The 19,861-nt window shown below is 42.4% G+C and overlaps 1 protein-coding gene across 4 annotated transcripts in view; it reads right to left on the bottom strand.

Moving 5' to 3' along the window:
- The window catches only part of LOC115260031 (glutamate receptor ionotropic, kainate 2-like), an 882,928-nt gene that overhangs the window by 360,994 nt on the left and 502,073 nt on the right, over positions 1-19,861 (bottom strand). For all 4 annotated transcript variants that reach the window (XM_062845093.1, XM_062845094.1, XM_062845095.1 and 1 more), the window contains exon 5: positions 4,352-4,509. In XM_062845093.1, the coding sequence (XP_062701077.1) occupies positions 4,352-4,509 (158 nt within the window). The remainder of the gene's footprint in view (positions 1-4,351; positions 4,510-19,861) is intronic.

The raw sequence follows: 19,861 nt of genomic DNA, 5'->3' as shown, positions 1-19,861 counted from the left end.
AATGTATTTTACCCTACTAACAAAAAAATCCTTCCTGAGACAAACGTGGAGATGCAGCGATTCGCGGTCTTTTTAACAACGTTTGTCTTACTAACATTCCCTCCCTTCCTCGATGACCGTAAGGACGTGGCCGGCGCCGTTATTGACCTTAATATAGTTGAGAGCTCTCGAACTGTGTACATTGAGAGTAGTAAGCAACTCCCAAGCCCTATTCATTGGTTCCTTGGGCAATTTCGATTGCTCTGGTCAATCACGGAGTAGCAACTACGAATTGTGCGGTCATCAATGCTCATGCTCATGCTCATTAAAGAGACTTTCAGCCCTTGGCTGGTTCATCTCTCCTAGCAAATTGAGTTTCGTCAGTTTTCCATGTGGTTTCACGAGGTTCTAGAGGCATTTCAGAGGTGTTTCATTGGGCTTCAGGAAACATTAGGGGAGACTGGGGAGACTTGATCCCTTTTTCTTAATTTACCTGAAACTTTAAGAAAAAACACAAAACTAGATCCGATTTCCGTACGAAATGGCAGGTAAACATCTATTGAAAGTTAATACATAACAGAAGGCCTTTAAATTATTGTTAAAGTTTTCAAAACTGTGTTTTTATGGAGGCATGTCTTATGATGTATTTTTCAAAAATGGGTGACACTTGATCCCCCTTTGATCACATGGTTTATTTAAAGAGAAAATAATTCCAGAATCTTCTTATTCATTTTCTTATCGAGTTTCTTGTATTTTCGATGAATATGGAGTGTATGAAATTGTAAGATTTCCTTAAATTTTTAAGGATATGCCGTATTTTTAAAATGGGGAGACTTGATCCCCCTTTTCTTGGTATGTACTAAAGTTATAATTATCTGACACATTTTATCGTTGAATAGACTAGAATTCCAAGTAAATAGAGGCTTCCGAATAGAATTTTATTTTTCACATGTATAATGTGTGTGTAACCCTCGAGGGATCAAGTCTCCCCATGTCACTGTTGTGTATACTGAGCTGAATTAATTGAAATCTGTTAACAACAACCTCATTTGGATAAATAAGTTTGAAAGTACTTTATTTAAACTATGTGCTGTGAAATTTTGACACGATTTGGTTCAATTTTCACAAAGTTATTGAGATTTTTCGGAATCGCCTATAAGATTTCTGAAGGATTGAAAACAAACCATCAGCCGTTAAAAAATAATGCAATGTACAATCGAAATCCCTTGTAGCCAAAACATAGTCGTTTGTCCAGGAGTAGTTTTGGAAAAGTTATGCTAGAAGAAAAATGTTTTTGATTCCGAGCAAATATGGGGGGAACAAGTCTCCCCAGGGATCAAGTCTCATCAGTCTCCCCTACTGGGTGTTCCAGCGGGCTTTAGGGTTTAGCAGCATTGTATGGATGTTTAAGGGTGTGTCCGGCCATTTGGCCGAATGCCGTTTGGCCGAATGTCGTTTGGCCGAACGCCATTTGGCCGGATGCCATTTGGCCGAAAGGGTCGTTTGGCCGAATGCCGTTTGGCCTAATTTCGATCAAAAGATTTTAGAAGCGTGGGCAAACTCTGGATAACATTCTAGCTGCCAATATGACCATCAAAAATATTTCCTTCTTTCAATCATAGGCAATTTTTTCTATTATTACCATTATGGGATCAGCTGGCGTCGAAACTGTGAATATTTTTAAATAACGGAGATTTTTCCTTTTTTGAATCATAGGCTGTTCTTTTGAATTACACTGATATAGAAAACAGTGTCATGATCATTTAAGTTAATCATTACTTTTTCGGCCAAACGGCATTTGGTCAAACGGCGTTCGGCCAAATGACCGTTTCGGCCAAACGGCATTCGGTCAAATGGCGTTCGGCCAAACGGCGTTCGACCAAATGACCCTTTCGGCCAAATGGTGTTCGGCCAAACGGCATTCGGCCAAATGGCGTTCGGCCAAATGACCCGGAACCGGGAATACCTTGCAAATACCATGCGAAGAAAAACTTTTAGTATAAGTTGTTAGAAATGTTAGAAAAACATCACAATATCCATTGGAGGTATTTGTGCAGAGTTTGATATTCAGGTGGTATTTGTTGATTTACAATGAAAATAACTGAAAAACAAGTTTTGGTACTACATCATATTGAGTGTAGAATTAGCATCTAAGTTAAAATATACAAAAATAAAAACTAAAAAAAAATACTATATCATAGAATAATCGATCAAATGTAGTCTAGTTATTGAATTACTAGAAATGATAATACTTTGTTATAAAAAGCTATTGCATAACAAATTCAGCCCTTAACATTTTAGGTATGCGTTCATTATTAAACAACAAGACTTGTTATTTTCCAGGTTTTTTTCACACAAAACTATGGTATTCGTTTGTGTCATTTTGTCTCTTTTTACCACCATACAAAGGGCATAATAAGGTATGGTGGTATTTAGGATTAAAACTTTCATAATTATGTTATTCAGTTGTTATACTTTTCTGCTTGGGATTCCAGGGTTTTTCGGGGGTTTCAAGAGGTTTCGGAGTATTCTTAGGGTTTCAGGGGGTTTCTGGAGCATTCCAAGTGTGTTCCAGGGCACGGCATAAATATCACAAGGCAGGCTAGTAACCTATGTAAACATACATTTTGGATGTAAACATGTGACGTCATTCTAATCATTCTTCACATGATCAAATTGATGTGGAGTACTAGATCGCCTGTTAACGATTTGAATTACGTCATCAAAAAACTGTCAGTTTTCCGGAAGATTTCAACTTCTAAATGTTGTACATCGTGTTCCAGGGGATAACAGGGGACTTCAGGAGTGTTCCATTGGGTTTCAGCAACGTTCCAGGATACTCTTATGGGTTCCAGGCGCGTTTCAGGGGTTTCCATGAGGTTTCAAAGGCGTTGAAGTCAATAGTTTACATTCCTGAATATGTGCTAAATGAAATTGTTATTGTTATTGTATATTTTAACATGATGTGAAAGAGACGAACCAGCCAAGGGCTGAAAGACTCTATATAATAAAGATAAATCAATCAAATCAATAAATCAACTTGATGTGCCAAACGAAATGTTGTAATGGGTAGTATTGTTCTTTGTTTGATTATTCATTTTTTTTTTTTTTTTATTTGAAATGGTATAACATTAAAAAACAAGTAAGTAATTGCTAAATTATATAAATTGCTTCTCAAATATGTGAACATTTCAGTGGTGTACCAATATGAACTCAAATTCAATTTTCAAGTATTCAATTCTAGCATAACATGTGAAAAGGGTCAAGTGTTTTTTGTAAACAAACATGTTTCGGTCGCTGTAGGGCCCATCTCGATCCACCCGCGCACATCAACACCCTTATCACATGTTTGTTTACAAAAACGGCCTTAGTTTTCATATGTTACGCTATAATTTACAAAAATAAAGATAGCAATTTTTAGTACTTGAAGACTGTCCATAACTACTAAGATTAAGAGTCCAGTGGTCAGGGTGCGGTCTGTACGAATTTCGGATTTTTTTTGTGGACTACAGTCTTTGAAGGGGGATAAGGGGATCTGAGCTGGCCAAAAATGAGCCTACGGAGTTTATGGACAGCTCCTTGAGTCAAACCTGCAAAACCGTAAAAATTTAAATTAGTTGATGTTGCTTCTAGGGGGTTGCCCAAAAAGCTACATTTTCAATGCAATTTTTCGGGGGTTTCAATCACAATTAGATATTGATTTTGTCGAACCGCGTTATCTTATCATAAATATCAAAAGTTTGCCCACAGTGCATCGGCTGGGCTGCCGCAGCTTACAGCAGCAAACTTTTCCACTTCCACAGCGTAAAACTAACAGCACTCGTCGAACGAATATTATGCGCACAAAACATGGCCGGGCTGCAGCGGGCGTACTTACCCCGTTCCGTTCCAGACGAAACGCGAACACTCACAAGTGCCCTCTTTATAGTTTCATAAATAATTTCAAAATTAAATTTACTCGAGAGGATTTAAGGACATTATATGACGAAGCCATACCTCAAATTTTCAAGAGCACGAGCTGAATGAACCAAACCACGGATTGCGCTGAAAAGTTGATCGATTGGTCACACCCCGGTGGTGATCAATCGATCAACTTTTCAGCGCAATCCGTCGTTTGGTTCATTCAGCTCGTGCTCTTGAAAATTTGGGGTGTGGCTTCGTCATATATTCACCTTAATTTAATTTCTGTTGGCCGGGGAGAGAAGCCGTCATGTTGGCGAGAAGAGGAGGTGTTCGCCCGTTTTGTTGTCGTTGCTTATACTACTGGTGCTGCTTGGGATGCAGTTTTGAATGGTCTTCGGGAAACTATGGATTGGATTGGGGGTGTTTTGAAGGGGGTTGACAGGAGAATTGGTGGAGAAATAATACTTACCGGTAGTCGCCCGAGTCGCTGAGTTGCCGGACCGTGATGGGATATTCGGACAGTCCGTGAGCTTTCAGGAGTTCCTGCATCCGCACAAGGCCCTCGTTCGTTTCGTAGATGATGGTGAAGGACTTCCAGCCCCAAGCTGCCACTAGGTCTACGTAGGCCTGAAATGAGAGAAGGATCGGAAAGAATATAGTTAATCGGTAAAGGTAAATTTTACGCCATACAATCCCAAGTAACAATCGCCAGCCGCAAACAAGCATGCATGCTGAATTGTTGCTTTATAATTGTAATTATAGCTGAACTAAAATTATGCTGTACACATTAGGGAACGTCCATAAATTACGTCACGCAAAAATCGACCGTTTTCAACCTCCCTCCCCCTGTGACATTTTTTGTATGAGACCTCTGAAATTTTTGTATGGGTCGTCACACTTTGCTGAGCACCCCCCCCCCCCCTCCCCCCTCAAAGCGTGACGTAATTTGTGGACGTTCCCTTACTGTACAAATGCTGTTTCAATTGAAAAAGTAGCCAATGTTCAACTTTTCGTATTGGCATTAACAATGATAATTTAAAACCTTTTTCAAGCGTTTAATAAGAATTTTATTTGACTCACAGTAATTCCTTTATATAATAGTTTAACAAGACTTTTTTCTGCTTCTTGTTAAGCTTATGTACAAATTAGAACATGTATAATGTATAATGCGTTTTTCACAAGTCGAATAAGCGCTTTCGTTTCATCATACTTCGACTCAGAGTACATGATGAAAAACACGTGGTTTTCACTAAATAACAGCTAAATTAATCTTTTGTTCAGTCGTTAACCATAATGTTGTGCTAATTCACCACTGCTGAGTAGGAGTCGAAGTCTGATCATTATTAAATCACGGGAAATTTATGTTTTGTTGTGATGGCGCAGATAGGAAGGCATGCGGCTGGCAATCGACGAGTATCGAATTCAAATCTGGATTTAGGTAAATTTATGTGTAGTTATTATGTCACAATATTTGTTCACAGCATTAAGTTTCAATCATAAACTCTCGTGGAAATTGAAAAAAAAAATGCGATTTTTTAATTTAAATCATTTTTGCTGAAGCTGAATATCAGCTTTACTATATACAGGGGGTGGCCAAAATGTTTGGGATAGGCAACTTTTTTTTCTCCCACAAAAAAGTTCAACATGCTGTAACTTTTCATAGAGTGCATCAAAAAATCTAAAATTTTGACTGTTTATCAACCTGTTATATGTGCAACATTGGTACAAATTTGGGCTCAATTGAATAGTTTTTCGCGAAGTTAGAACCGTTCGGGTAAAACACTATTTTTTAGACAACGCATTTTTGAGCTGTCATATCTTGAAAACCAGTGAACCGAATTGAATGAAATTTTGAATGTTTATCAACAATATATCGATACTTTATACAACGTTATAAAATTTAATGTTTTCTCGCGGCGAATTAAGTTATACCGGGTTTAAATTTTTACCGATATAGAGGAAAATAGGTCAAATTTACAATACCACACAGAAATTACTAAATTTGTTCTTCCTTTAATCTAAATAGGCTCTAAAATATTTGATTAAAAATAACTTGAAAACAGAAGTGGAAAATCTTTGGACATCAACACTAAAATTTATTGACATTGACGTAAAAAAATACATTTTTTTCGAGAAAAATCCAAAAAGTGTCAATTCATGATAACTTTTATCAACGTTCAAAAAGTATCTATGTTTTAATAGTTTGTGAAGCATTTGTATATTGTTAGTGTATGTTCAAAATTTCATTCAAATCAGTTCACCGGTTGCCAAGATATGATAGCTCAAAAATGAGTTGTCTAAAAAATAGTGTTTTACTCGAACGGTTATAACTTTGCGAAAGATTAATCAATCGAGCCCAAATTTGTACCAATGATGCACATATAATAGGTTGACAAACAGTGAAAATTTGAGATTTTTTGACGCACTCTATGAAAAGTTATAGCTTGTTGAGCTTTTTTGTGAGAGAAAAAAAGTTGCCTATCCCAAACATTTTGGCCATCCCAAATGATTTAACAACAAACAATTCACATGGTATACAACACTATGCTTTATAGTTTAAAACCCGAACAAAGGTTGTGCCTGAAAATTATCCAAATGTAATTCAGTATCATGCTGAATCAATTCGTCGTAAAGGTGCTTGTAAAATGAGTGAGCGTTAGTTGGGATTATGACTCGATGAGTTTTTGTAAGATCTTCAAAGAAGACTTCATCAAGTAATTTAAAAAAATCTAGAGTTTCTTCAGGGATTTCCTCAGGAACATCCACAGGAATTCATCCAGGAATTCCCCCAGCGATTCCTCCAGGGATTCCACCAGTAGCTCCCCCAGGGATTCCTCCAGGAATTCCCCCAGGAATTCCTCCAAGAAATCCCCCAGGAATTTTTCCAGGGATTCCTCCAGGAATTCTTCCAAGGATCCCTTCAGGAATTTTTCCAGGGATTCCTCCAGGAATTCCTCCAGGAATTCCGCCAGTAATTCCCCCAGGGATTCATTTAGGAATTCACCCAGGAATCCCTCCAAGAATTCCCCCAGGAATTCCTCCAGGGATTCCTCCAGGAATTCTTCCAAGGATCCCTCCAGGATTTTTCCCAGGGATTCCTCCAGAAATTCCTCCAGGAATTCCGCCAGTAATTCCCCAAGGATTCCTCCAGGAATTCCCCAGGAATCCCTCCAAGAATCCTCCAGGGATTCCTCCAGGAATTCTTCCAAGGATTCCTCCAGGAATTTTTCCAAGGATTCCTCCAGGAATTTTTCCAGGGATTTCTCCAGGAATTCCTCCAGGGATTCCACCAGTAGTTCCCCCAGGGATTCCTCCAGGAATTCCCCGAGGAATTCCTCCAAGAAATCCCCCAGGAATTCCTCCAGGGATTCCTCTAGGAATTCTTCCAGGGATTCCTCCAGAAATTCTTCCAAGGATCCCTCCAGGAATTTTTCCAGGGATTTCTCCAGGAATTCCTCCAGGGATTCCGCCAATTATTCCCCCAGGGATTCCTCCAAGGATTCCTCCAGGGATTCAACCAGGGATTCCTCCAGGGATTCCTCCAGGGATTCCTCCAGGGATTCCTCCAGGGATTCCTCCAGGGATTCCTCCAGGGATGCCTCCAGGGATTCCGCCAGGGATTCCTCCAGGGATTCCTCCTGGGATTCCGCCAGGGATTCCTCCATGGATTCCGCCAGGGATTTTTTTTATCTGTATTAACGAGATTTTTAGCCCTAGGCTAGTTCATCTCGGGACCCACGCTTTACTTCCCTTCCGAAGGAAGTACTCACATTGTGCGAGTTTGTCGGGAGTGGAGTCGATCTCAGGTCCTCGGCGTGATAGTCAAGTGTTCTAACCATTACACCAGGTCCGCTCCACCCGCCAGGGATTCCTCCAGGGATTCCGCCAGGGATTCCGCCAGGGATTCCGCCAGGGATTCCGCCAGGGACTCCGCCAGGGATTCCGCCAGGGATTCCGCCAGGGATTCCTCTAGGAATTCTTCCAGGGATTCCTCCAGAAATTCTTCCAAGGATCCCTCCAGGAATTTTTCCAGGGATTTCTCCAGGAATTCCTCCAGGGATTTCGCCAATAATTCCTCCAGGGATTCCTCCAGGGATTCCTCCAGGGATTCCTCCAGGGATTCCTCCAGGGATTCCTCCAGGGATTCCTCCAGGGATTCCTCCAGGGATTCCTCCAGGGATTCCTCCAGGGATTCCTCCAGGGATTCCGCCAGGGATTCCTCCAGGGATTCCTCCAGGGATTCCTCCAGGGATTCCTCCAGGGATTCCTCCAGGGATTCCTCCAGGGATTCCTCCAGGGATTCCTCCAGGGATTCCTCCAGGGATTCCTCCAGGGATTCCTCCAGGGATTCCTCCAGGGATTCCTCCAGGGATTCCTCCAGGGATTCCTCCAGGGATTCCTCCAGGGATTCCTCCAGGGATTCCTCCAGGGATTCCTCCAGGGATTCCTCCAGGGATTCCTCCAGGGATTCCTCCAGGGATTCCTCCAGGGATTCCTCCAGGGATTCCTCCAGGGATTCCTCCAGGGATTCCTCCAGGGATTCCTCCAGGGATTCCTCCAGGGATTCCTCCAGGGATTCCTCCAGGGATTCCTCCAGGGATTCCTCCAGGGATTCCGCCAGGGATTCCTCCAGGGATTCCGCCAGGGATTCCTCCAGGGATTCCGCCAGGGATTCCTCCAGGGATTCCGCCAGGGATTCCTCCAGGGATTCCGCCAGGGATTCCTCCAGGGATTCCGCCAGGGATTCCTCCAGGGATTCCGCCAGGGATTCCTCCAGGGATTCCGCCAGGGATTCTTCCAGGGATTCCGCCAGGGATTCCTCCAGGGATTCCGCCAGGGATTCCTCCAGGGATTCCGCCAGGGATTCCTCCAGGGATTCCGCCAGGGATTCCTCCAGGGATTCCGCCAGGGATTCCTCCAGGGATTCCGCCAGGGATTCCTCCAGGGATTCCACCAGGGATTCCTCCAGGGATTCCGCCAGGGATTCCGCCAGGGATTCCGCCAGGGATTCCGCCAGGGATTCCGCCAGGGATTCCGCCAGGGATTCCGCCAGGGATTCCGCCAGGGATTCCGCCAGGGATTCCGCCAGGGATTCCGCCAGGGATTCCGCCAGGGATTCCGCCAGGGATTCCGCCAGGGATTCCGCCAGGGATTCCGCCAGGGATTCCGCCAGGGATTCCGCCAGGGATTCCGCCAGGGATTCCGCCAGGGATTCCGCCAGGGATTCCGCCAGGGATTCCGCCAGGGATTCCGCCAGGGATTCCGCCAGGGATTCCGCCAGGGATTCCGCCAGGGATTCCGCCAGGGATTCCGCCAGGGATTCCGCCAGGGATTCCGCCAGGGATTCCGCCAGGGATTCCGCCAGGGATTCCGCCAGGGATTCCGCCAGGGATTCCGCCAGGGATTCCGCCAGGGATTCCGCCAGGGGTTCCGCCAGGGATTCCGCCAGGAATTCCGTCAGGAATTCCGTCAGGGATTCCGCCAGAGATTCCTTCAGGAATTCCCCCAGAGATTCCTCCAGGAATTCCCCCAGAGATTTCTCCAGGAATTCCCCCAGAGATTCCTCCAGAAATTCCCCCAGGGATTCCTCCAGGAATTCCCTCAGGGATTCCTCCAGGAATTCCCTCAGGGATTCCTCCAGGAATTCCCTCAGGGATTCCTCCAGGAATTCCCTCAGGGATTCCTCCAGGAATTCCCTCAGGGATTCCTCCAGGAATTCCCTCAGGGATTCCTCCAGGAATTCCCTCAGGGATTCCTCCAGGAATTCCCTCAGGGATTCCTCCAGGAATTCCCTCAGGGATTCCTCCAGGAATTCCCTCAGGGATTCCTCCAGGAATTCCCTCAGGGATTCCTCCAGGAATTCCCTCAGGGATTCCTCCAGGAATTCCTTCAGGGATTCCTCCAGGAATTCCCTCAGGGATTCCTCCAGGAATTCCCTCAGGGATTCCTCCAGGAATTCCCTCAGGGATTCCTCCAGGAATTCCCTCAGGGATTCCTCCAGGAATTCCCTCAGGGATTCCTCCAGGAATTCCCTCAGGGATTCCTCCAGGAATTCCCTCAGGGATTCCTCCAGGAATTCCCTCAGGGATTCCGCCAGGAATTCCCTCAGGGATTCCTCCAGGAATTCCCTCAGGGATTCCTCCAGGTATTCCCTCAGGGATTCCTCCAGGAATTCCCTCAGGGATTCCTCCAGGAATTCCCTCAGGGATTCCTCCAGAAATTCCCTCAGGGATTCCTCCAGGAATTCCCTCAGGGATTCCTCCAGGAATTCCCTCAGGGATTCCTCCAGGAATTCCCTCAGGGATTCCTCCAGGAATTCCCTCAGGGATTTTTTATTTATTTATTTATTTATTTCGTCAACCGACGTAGACTAGTATATTTACATATACATATTTTTTGTTTCTTAATGCTATAGTTTAGTCTAAGAAATACATAAAAAATATTAAAAAATTAAATTAGGATAGGTAGTGTATTTATAATGTTTTTAGGTGTTGGGACTTCGAAGACTGTAAAAGTATTTTCTAAGGATATGCCGAGACATTGTAAAGTCAATGGTTTCGCAGTGTTGATTATAAATGTCCATCATTCGATTAAGAGGCCCAAATTTGGCGTAGTTTGTTCTACGGTGGTTTGTTATGAATATGTTTCGATTTCGTAGTTGCCGAGAAGGTATGTATAAATTTAATGAGGATAAGATTTTTGTTGAATCAATACGTTGTGAAACGATATTGTTAACAAAAGAAACCATTGCAATTTCACGCCGCTCTTTCAATGTTTGTATGTCGATAAGCTTGCAGCGTGCTTCATATGATGGAAGTGGAAATGAAGTCCAACCTAATTTACGAAGAGCATATAATAGAAATTGCTTTTGTACTGATTCTAATCTTTCTTCGTGCGTGATTGAAAAAGGAGACCATACAATGCTGCAATATTCCAGTATTGATCTTACATATGCAATATACAGAGTTTTGATTGTGTATGGGTCATTAAAGTTGTAGCAGAAACGCTTAATAAACCCTAGCATGTTATTAGCCCTGTGAATTATTGTGTTGTAGTGGTCTACGAAAGTAAGCTTAGAGTCTAAGATTACTCCTAAGTCTCTTACTCTTTCACATTATCCACATTTTGATTTCCTAATGCAACTGAAATGTTTGATGTTGTTCTTTTTCTGCTAAATGATATTAAGTTGCATTTTTTTACATTTAATTCTAAAAGGCTTTTTTTGCACCATACGTAGAATATGTGAATTTCATTGTGGAATACATTGATGTCTTCTTCATTTCGTATTTCCAGAAAGAGCTTCATGTCATCGGCATAAATTAGAACTTTTAGTTTGTTTAAAATGAAGGAAATGTCGTTTACATACATAATAAAGAGAAGAGGTCCTAAATGAGAGCCTTGGGGGACACCTGAAGTGACTTGAATTGGGTTTGACTTGTTTCCATTGAATTTAATTATTTGTTGACGGTCAGTTAGGTATGATTCTAGCCATTTCAGGAGAATTGGCTCAATTCCGATTTTTTGTAGTTTGAAAAGTAGCATTGGTATGTCAATGCGATCAAATGCCTTACTAAAGTCCGTGTAGAGAGCTTCCACGTGGTTTCCATTATCTATTGCGTTTAATGAATAGTCTATGAATTGTAGTAAATTTGTTGAGGTCGACCGACCTTTGAAGAAGCCGTGTTGCATATCAGTAATTCTGTTTTTGGTTTGGAGAAATAGCTTTTCGTTGACAATTGCCTCGAAAAGTTTTGGAATGCAAGAGATAATGGCTATACCACGATAATTACGTACGTCTGATTTTCGGCCAGATTTGAAAATAGGTACTAGAAAAGAGCTTTTCCATAGTTTTGGGAAATTACCAGATTCCAGCGACATATTAAAAAGCCAAAACAAAGGAGCAGTCAGTTCCTGTGCTAAAGTTTTCATGAATACTGGGGGGATCCCGTCAGGACCAGGACCTTTTGAGGCGTCTAGATTCTTAAGAGCATGTAAAATATCCTGCACTTGGAGTTGGTTTACGCCAATGTCCCTAGGGAATTCTGGGTAAAATGCAAAATAATCGCGGTCACGATCTTCTTCAGAAAATGTTGTATAGATTTCTTGGAAGAAATTTGCAAAAAGATTGCAAATTTTTTCCGAGTTATCACCAACAGATTCATCAAGATGCATAACGGATGGAAAATTGTCAGATTTTAATTTGGATTTTACGTAGTTGAAGAAGTTCTTTGGACAGGACTTTATTTCACTTTCAGTTTTTGAATTATATTCTTCAAATGCATTACTGATGGCTAAGTTCAGTTGCTCGCATATATCCAAATAATTTGCTAGATTTTCATTGGTATTGTGTGTCTTGTAATTTTTATGGGCTTTTTGTTTGCGGTTCTTCAAATTTTTTATCTGTCTATTATACCAGATTGGGTTTTTTAAATTTCTGCTACGACGTTTTTTCCTTGAAGGAATTTCTTGGATAATTATTTCCGATAAAATTTTGTAAAATACGTCTACAGCAGTATCGACATTTCCTTCGTTTCTTAAAACTACTTGCCAATTCACACTACTTAACCTACGTTTAATATTTTTATAGTTCGCCAATTGGTATTCAAAGATTACCTCGTATTCACAGTCATTGGGTCTTTGGTTTTTATGTATGAATAAAAAATATTCGATTGCTGTATGGAAAGCCTCATTTTTCCACAATGGAGTTAATGATTCGGTCACACAGAAATCTTCGTTAATATTTGTTAATAAAAAGTCCAGATAGCAGTTCTGTTGGTTTTTAATGTGATTAATTTGGTTCAGTCCTAAAATTGCGGATTTTTCAAAAATAAACTGCAATGTTTCATTATCCCCAACGACTGGGAGTAAGATGCTTTCATTTTTTGAGTCCAGAATGAAGTCAGCATGGCGTTGATTAAAGTCTCCATAGATGTGAACTTTAACCTCAGGAGGAAGCTGTGATAAAATTTGTTCAGCACATTGGAAAAAACTTTCGTATGTGCTTTTATGAGCATGGTCTGGAGGAAAATACACTGAGGCAAACACGTGCGTTTCACCTGCTATGTGTGATTTCACCCAGATATGCTCAAACGTTTTGAATTTTGAAGTGCTTATTAATTCAGAATAATAATTTGCCGAAATAGCAATTAAAACTCCACCGCCAGACTTTTTCTGAGACTCCAGAAAATAACGGTCGTCTCTAAATACATTATAGCTGCTTCCGAAAACTTCCTCGCTTTTTACACTTTCATCCCAGCTCGTTTCAGTTCCCAGAATAGCCGAGAAGGATGAGCTTAGTATGTTTTTATAAATTTCCTTCATTTTGGCTGGGCTTTTCATGCGATTGAAATTTTGACAATATATCAAAACTTCGGTCACATTCTGTTTAAAATGTGAACAAGTTTCCGGAAGTTCGTCGGTTGATGATATGCTACTTATTTCTTCGGTAGAAGAAAGCGTCGTTACTTGCGAAAAGGCGAAGGAGAGCTGAACTTGTTTGCTTTCTCGCGCAGTTGCTGCAGTCGATGGGTACGCTCGCTTGATAGGTATTGCCGGTATGACTGCAGATCCGCCATGGCTGCCGTAGGGTCCAATCCATACTCCTGGTGCACATCACTAAAAATGTGAAGAAGATGTTCAGGATCCGTCGGTAGACCTTCAGATGCCAGCAACATTCGAATGCTAGTCGGGGTCAATCCTTCCACACAGACTGTCGCAGGCTGATCCTTCATATAAGCTAGGAACAGCCGAACGATGCCCATTATTTTAGGGTCGCGTAAACGTGCTTTCAAGAATCGACCGTCTCCCTCCGTAGATTGCTCAGTGAGTCGCATGATGGGAGGTCGCATTGGGTCCAAATCGAACCGGGTTTCACTGCTGCATAAGGCTTGGTTTTGAGGTTGTTGCTGTTGTTGTTGGTTTTGCTGATTCGGTCCTTGAAGTGATAATGAAGGTGTAGCATTTCCCGTTGATAGGATGCCTCTGCTTCTCTGCTCGGTATGGGTTTATGATTTCACCCTTTCTGAAGCTGATGGGTTTTGGCACCGAGAGGCCTGCAATCGGGTGATCGATTGAAGAAGGTGGAACGGAAAATTGAGTTTTTGCGGTGGCCAGTAGTTCCTTGTCCGTTCCCATGTGTGGCTTATTGTTGTTGGTTTTTTTCGCGAGCTGTTGACTGTTTATGTGGGCGCGTTGTTGTTTTCTGCGTTTCCTACTATGTCTAGCCTTATCAGCAGTTTTTTCTTGCAATTGTCGAGCGCTGCGCTTGATATCATACCCAGACCAGTCTTGCTTCCAGCACCGTTTATTTCCTATCATTCGCCAACCAGAAGAAGAATGTTCATTTTTCGGTGGAGCTCCAGCGCTTTGCTTGGACATTTTGGCTCGACGTTCAGCAAACAGCTCAGCAATGGCGTTACTGGCAGGTTTATTACTAGCCGGGAGTGGTTCTGGCTGTTGTTGTTCAATTGTTTGCTGCGGCGGCGTCTGTTGCTGATGCCGTGGTATATTTTCTGCCAATTCTTCCTCCAGGGTCATCGATGCTTCGTTAATTTGAGTAATTTCCGCTAGTTCCTCCTCTAAAGTTTTGTTGGGTAGCAGGTCATTTGTATTACTCAATTTTAGTCCAGATAAATTCGCCGATACGAATTTCACTTCCTCAAGAATTTCTCTAAGTTGTGAATCATGCGTGGATTGATGGCTGGCTTGATTAATTGATGTAGTTAATGACTCGGTATTTCTTGTTAAAAGAGCCATGTCATTCCGTAGGCACGTGAGTCGGTCTTCAAATAGGTTATTCCTCCAGGAATTCCCTCAGGGATTCCTCCAGGAATTCCCTCAGGGATTCCTCTAGGAATTCCCTCAGGGATTCCTCCAGGAATTCCCTCAGGGATTCCTCCAGGAATTCCCCCAGGGATTCCTCCAGGAATTCCCCCAGGGATTCCTCCAGGTTTTCCCCCAGGGATTCCTCCAGGAATTCCCCCAGGGATTCCTCCAGGAATTCCCCCAGGGATTCCTCCAGGAATTCCCCCAGGGATTCCTCCAGGAATTCCCCCAGGGATTCCTCCAGGAATTCCCCCAGGGATTCATCCAGGAATTCCCTCAGGGATTCCTCCAGGAATTCCCCCAGGGATTCCTCCAGGAATTCCCCCAGGGATTCCTCCAGGAATTCCCCCAGGGATTCCTCCAGGAATTCCCCCAGGGATTCCTCCAGGAATTCCCCCAGGGATTCCTCCAGGAATTCCCCCAGGGATTCCTCCAGGAATTCCCCCAGGGATTCCTCCAGGAATTCCCCCAGGGATTCCTCCAGGAATTCCCCCAGGGATTCCTCCAGGAATTCCCCCAGGGATTCCTCCAGGAATTCCCCCACGGAATTCCTCCAGGAATTCCCCCAGGGATTCCTCTACGAATTCCCCCAGGGATTTCTCTAGGAATTCCGGCAGAGATTCCTCCAGGAATTCCCCCAGAGATTCCTCCAAGAATTCCCCCAGGAATTTCCCCAGGGATTCCTCCAGGAATTTCCCCAGGGATTTCTCCAGGAATTTCCCCAGGGATTCCTCAAGGAATTCCCCCCGGGATTCCTCCAGGAATTCCCCCCGGGATTCCTCCAGGAATTCCCCCCGGGATTCCTCCAGGAATTCCCCCTAGGACTTCTCCTAGAATTTTCTCAGATATTCCTCCTCCAGGAATTCCCGCAGATATTTCTTCAGGAATTCCCCCAAAGAATCCTCCATCGATTATTCCTCCTCCAGAATATCCCTCAGGAATTCCTTCAGGGATTCCTCCAAGAATTCCTTCGAGAATTCTTCCAACAATTTCTTCGAGAATTCCTCCAAGAATTCCCCCAGGTATTCCTCCAGGAATTCAGTGATTCCACCAGGAATAACTCCAGCAATTCTTCCAGGGATTTTTCCAGGGATTCCTCCAGAAATTCTCCCAGTGATTCCTCCAGGAATTACCCCAGGGATTTTTATTTCTCATAAAGTTCTTTCATTTCTCACATTCATGTTTAATTAGTTATTGGTAGAATCCCATTTTCAAACATCTACATCATGAACCACGAAGAACAGGAAGTAATTCCTCTGGCACCGTGCCATTTACAACTTGCTAAACTTTAACATCCTCCTCGATAGATCAACGGTAGGAAACACCATTTACCACATTCTTCAAGAAAACTAGGTCAAAATAATGCAATATCGTCTTGTTCGCAAACGGAACGTGTTCCTATTTTCTCGGCCTGCAGTAAGCCCAAGACAGCATCCTTGTTTCCACCTAAAGATGGAAACTACCTACATAAATACCATAATTGCCATGCGTCTTAATGAAGCTGTTAGGACACTTTTGCCTTTGAGCCCCCTGAACCAGCCAGCCACAGCCAACCGGGATGTTCCGCATTCAAGCGGAAAACAATGCCCAGCATTTCTTTGCTCCCCTTCTGAGCCTCCGGCTCACCCCTTCACAGTAACACCGATCACCGGAGCACGAACACGGAAGGAACCCAACTAACCGAGAAATATATGTACAAATAGATATGGAGTTGCGGCATCCTTCTCTTTGGAAGTTCGATTCCCTTCGGCTGGCTTTGGCTAAACCTTCGCTTTCTAGCTTTTGCCGCAAAACACCCTTCCCACGAAGAAGACGAAACATGAGCTTATGAGAGCTAGCTGGGAAACGAGCGGAAAACTATAAATTCAATTATAGATATCCTCTTGGCAATATAATCTACGACTTTCGATAGCGGTTGGCTGGTTGGTTGGTTGGTCGGGTCGGATTCCTGGCTTTTCGACGAGTCGACGATAGAAATCCTTCCCATCATCGTCGATGTTGTAGTAGTCGATGTTTCGGTTTATGGGTCACACGGATCCTTTGCTGATGCATCGATGTAAGCAGTTGGAACGGTGTTTCATTTGTGGACATTTGTTCATAAAAAAAATGTAGAGAATACCCTGAAGAATTCACTGGAATCCAGAGGAAATGATTTACTAGAAGAATTTTCAGAGAACTTCCCAGAGGAGTTCTCATAGGAATTCCCTTTGAAACACCTAGAGATTTTCTGAAGAATTTGCTTAGCAAATGCCAGGAGAACTCTCAGAGAAATTCCTAGAAAAAAAAATACTCCTGGAGGAATCCCCTGAGGAATTGTCAGAGGAATTGTCAGAGGAATTCCCAAACAAATCTCCACCGAAAATCTCACAGATATTCTCAGAGGATTGCCAAAGGAACTCTCAGAAAAATTTCCATAAGAATTCTCAGAGGCATAGCAAGAGAAATTTTCAGAGTAATTCCCCGACGAACCCAGAGGAATTGCCAGAGAAATATTGAAAGGAATTCCCAGAGGAATTCTAAAAAAAAAATCTCAGAAGAATTCCCAAAGGAACAAACAAATGAATTCCATTAGAAATTTGCAGAGGCATTCTCAAAAAAAATCTTTGAGAAATTTCCACAGAGGAATTCCAGGAAGGACTCCCACAGAAGTTCCAAGAGGAAATGCCCCAGGAAGAGAAGTTCCCAGAGGAATTCTCATAGATATTCGCAGAGTAACTCCCTGAGGAATTCTTGGAGGAACAACGAGAGAAGTTTTCAAAAGAATTGACAGAGGAGATTGAATAAAGATTTCCAAAGAAATTTCGAGAGGAATTCTCAGAGCAATTCCCATAGGAGCTCCTTGAGCAATTCCCTGAGGTATTATCAGAAAACTTCTCAAATAAATTCCTAGAAAAAATATACCAAAAATTCCCAGAGGTGTACCAGAAATTTCCAAATAAATTGACAGAAGAACTCCCTGAGGAATACGCAGAGGATTTGCCAGCGGAAATTTCAGAAAATAAAGAAGCGTTTTCAGAGGTTGCCAGAGAAATTTTTGAAGATTTTTTCTTGGGGGTTTTACAGAAAATTTCAACTCCCAGTTAAATTCCCAAAGAAATTTGAAGAGGATTCGCCAGAAAAGCTTCCCAAAGGAATTCTCAGACAGATTGCCAGAGGAATTTTCGAAAAAAATTCGAAAAGAGTACAAAGAGGAATTTCCAGAAAAATTCTCAGAAACATAAATTTCCAGAGCAACCTAAACAGAATTTTCTGAGGGATTGCCAAAGCAACTCATTGAAAAAAATCTCAGAGGAATTCTCATGAGGAATACTCGAAAGAATTTCCAGAGAAATTCCCAGGAGAACTCCCAAAAGAACCACGAGAGGAACTCTCACAAAAAATCAAACGTTTTGGAGGAATTTCCTGCTTTTTTAGAGAAATTACCAGATAAATCATTAGGGAACTCCCTGATGAGCTCACCCAGAGAACTTCACAGAGAAATTCTCAGAGAGATCGAAAGAGAAAGTCCTAGAGGTACAACAAGAGGAAATCCCAGATGAGCTCGCAGAAAAATTCGCAGAGAAATTTACGGAGGAAATTCCAGAAAATTCCGAGAGGAAATGTCTGAGGTATTCTCAGAGGAGGAACTACCAGAGAAAAGCCCAGAGGATTTACCAAAGGAATTCTCAGAGGAATTCAAAAAGAAATTCCCAGAGGTACTACCAAAGGCACTCCCAGATGAGCTTCTAGAGGACAGCCCAGTGAAATATCCCGAGGAAATACCAGAGGGATTATAAGAGGAATAGTTAATGCAAATAGGAATTTTCTGAGAAAATCTCAAAAGGAAAAACTAGAAGAACTCCTAGAGGAACTGTCAGAGGAATCCTCAGAGCAATTGCTATAGGAACTCGTTGAGAAATTTCCAGAGATATTCGCAAAGGAATTGACTGAGGAGATTCAAGGGGAATGTCTAGAGAAATTCCCAGAAAAATTTGCAAAGCAATTCCCAGAGGATTGGCCAGAAGAAAACTCAGAGAAAATCAAGGAGGAATTCCCAGATAAACTCCCAGGGGCATTTCAAGAGTAAAAAGGCAGAGGAACTCTCAAAGAAATTGTCGAAAAAAAGTCATACATGAATTTCCATAAGAACTCTCATAAAAATTGACACAAGAATTTTTTAAGAAATTTTCCGAGGTATTGCCAGAAAAAGTCTCAGGGGGGATTACCAGAGAAATTGATTGAGAAACATCCATAGAGTTCGACAGAGGAATTTCCAGAATAATTCACAGAGGAATTGCCAGAGAAATCCCCATAGAAATTTTTAGAGGGATTTTCAGAAAAAATCGCAGTGTAATTAATCCCAGAAGAAACTCCCCCCCCCCTCAAACAAGCGATGGAAAAGATCCCCGCGACCAACCCGACCGACAAGACGAGACACGAGAGGAGCCACGGCCCCCTGGACTCCGGACCCGAAGAATTGGAACCGAAAAAATAAAAGAAGAAAATAAAATGTAAATATTGACAGTCATTATATTGTATTTTCCCAGGTGAGCCCTTCTGGCCCACCTCTTGTTTAGAATAGAGACGAACCAGCCAAGGGATGAAAGTCTCTTTATTAAAGTCAAATCAATCAATCCAGAGGAATTTTCGACCAACACCAAGAGAAATTCCCAGAGGACTTACTAGAAGAATTTGCAGAGGTCTTCCCAGGGAAATAATCAGAAGAATTCCTAGAGCAATCACCAGATAAGTTCTCAGAGTAATTCCTAGAAAACTTTCCTAGAGAAATTCCCTCTCAGAAGAATGCCCAAAAGATTTGCCAGCAAGAGGAAATATTACCAAAGATATTTTCAGAGCAATTCTCACAGGATTTCTTTACGAAATTCAAAGAGACGTTCTTAGAAAAATCCAGAAATCCGTATTACAGAACCGACAGATATCACTCTGAATATGGCCAATATTTTTCAAGTGATACCTGCTCGGGCAGTGTCCAGTTACTAGGCCAGTGTATGTACATAGAGCTCTCTTGTTGAGCTCTAAGAGCTTTTTGGTTTTAAAAGCATGTGGTGCTATAAATCATTTTGACTGATTGCAATTTTTGACATCCAAGGATTTCTTTAGTACCAGAGATTCTTTCAAGAATTCTTCCAGGCATTTTTGTGCAATTTCTGGAAGA

This window comes from Aedes albopictus, chromosome 1, assembly GCF_035046485.1.
Source record: "Aedes albopictus strain Foshan chromosome 1, AalbF5, whole genome shotgun sequence".
NCBI classification, from domain to species: domain Eukaryota; kingdom Metazoa; phylum Arthropoda; class Insecta; order Diptera; family Culicidae; genus Aedes; species Aedes albopictus.
The sequence above is the reverse complement of the archived record's forward strand: the minus strand, read 5'-3'. Positions and strand labels throughout refer to the sequence as shown.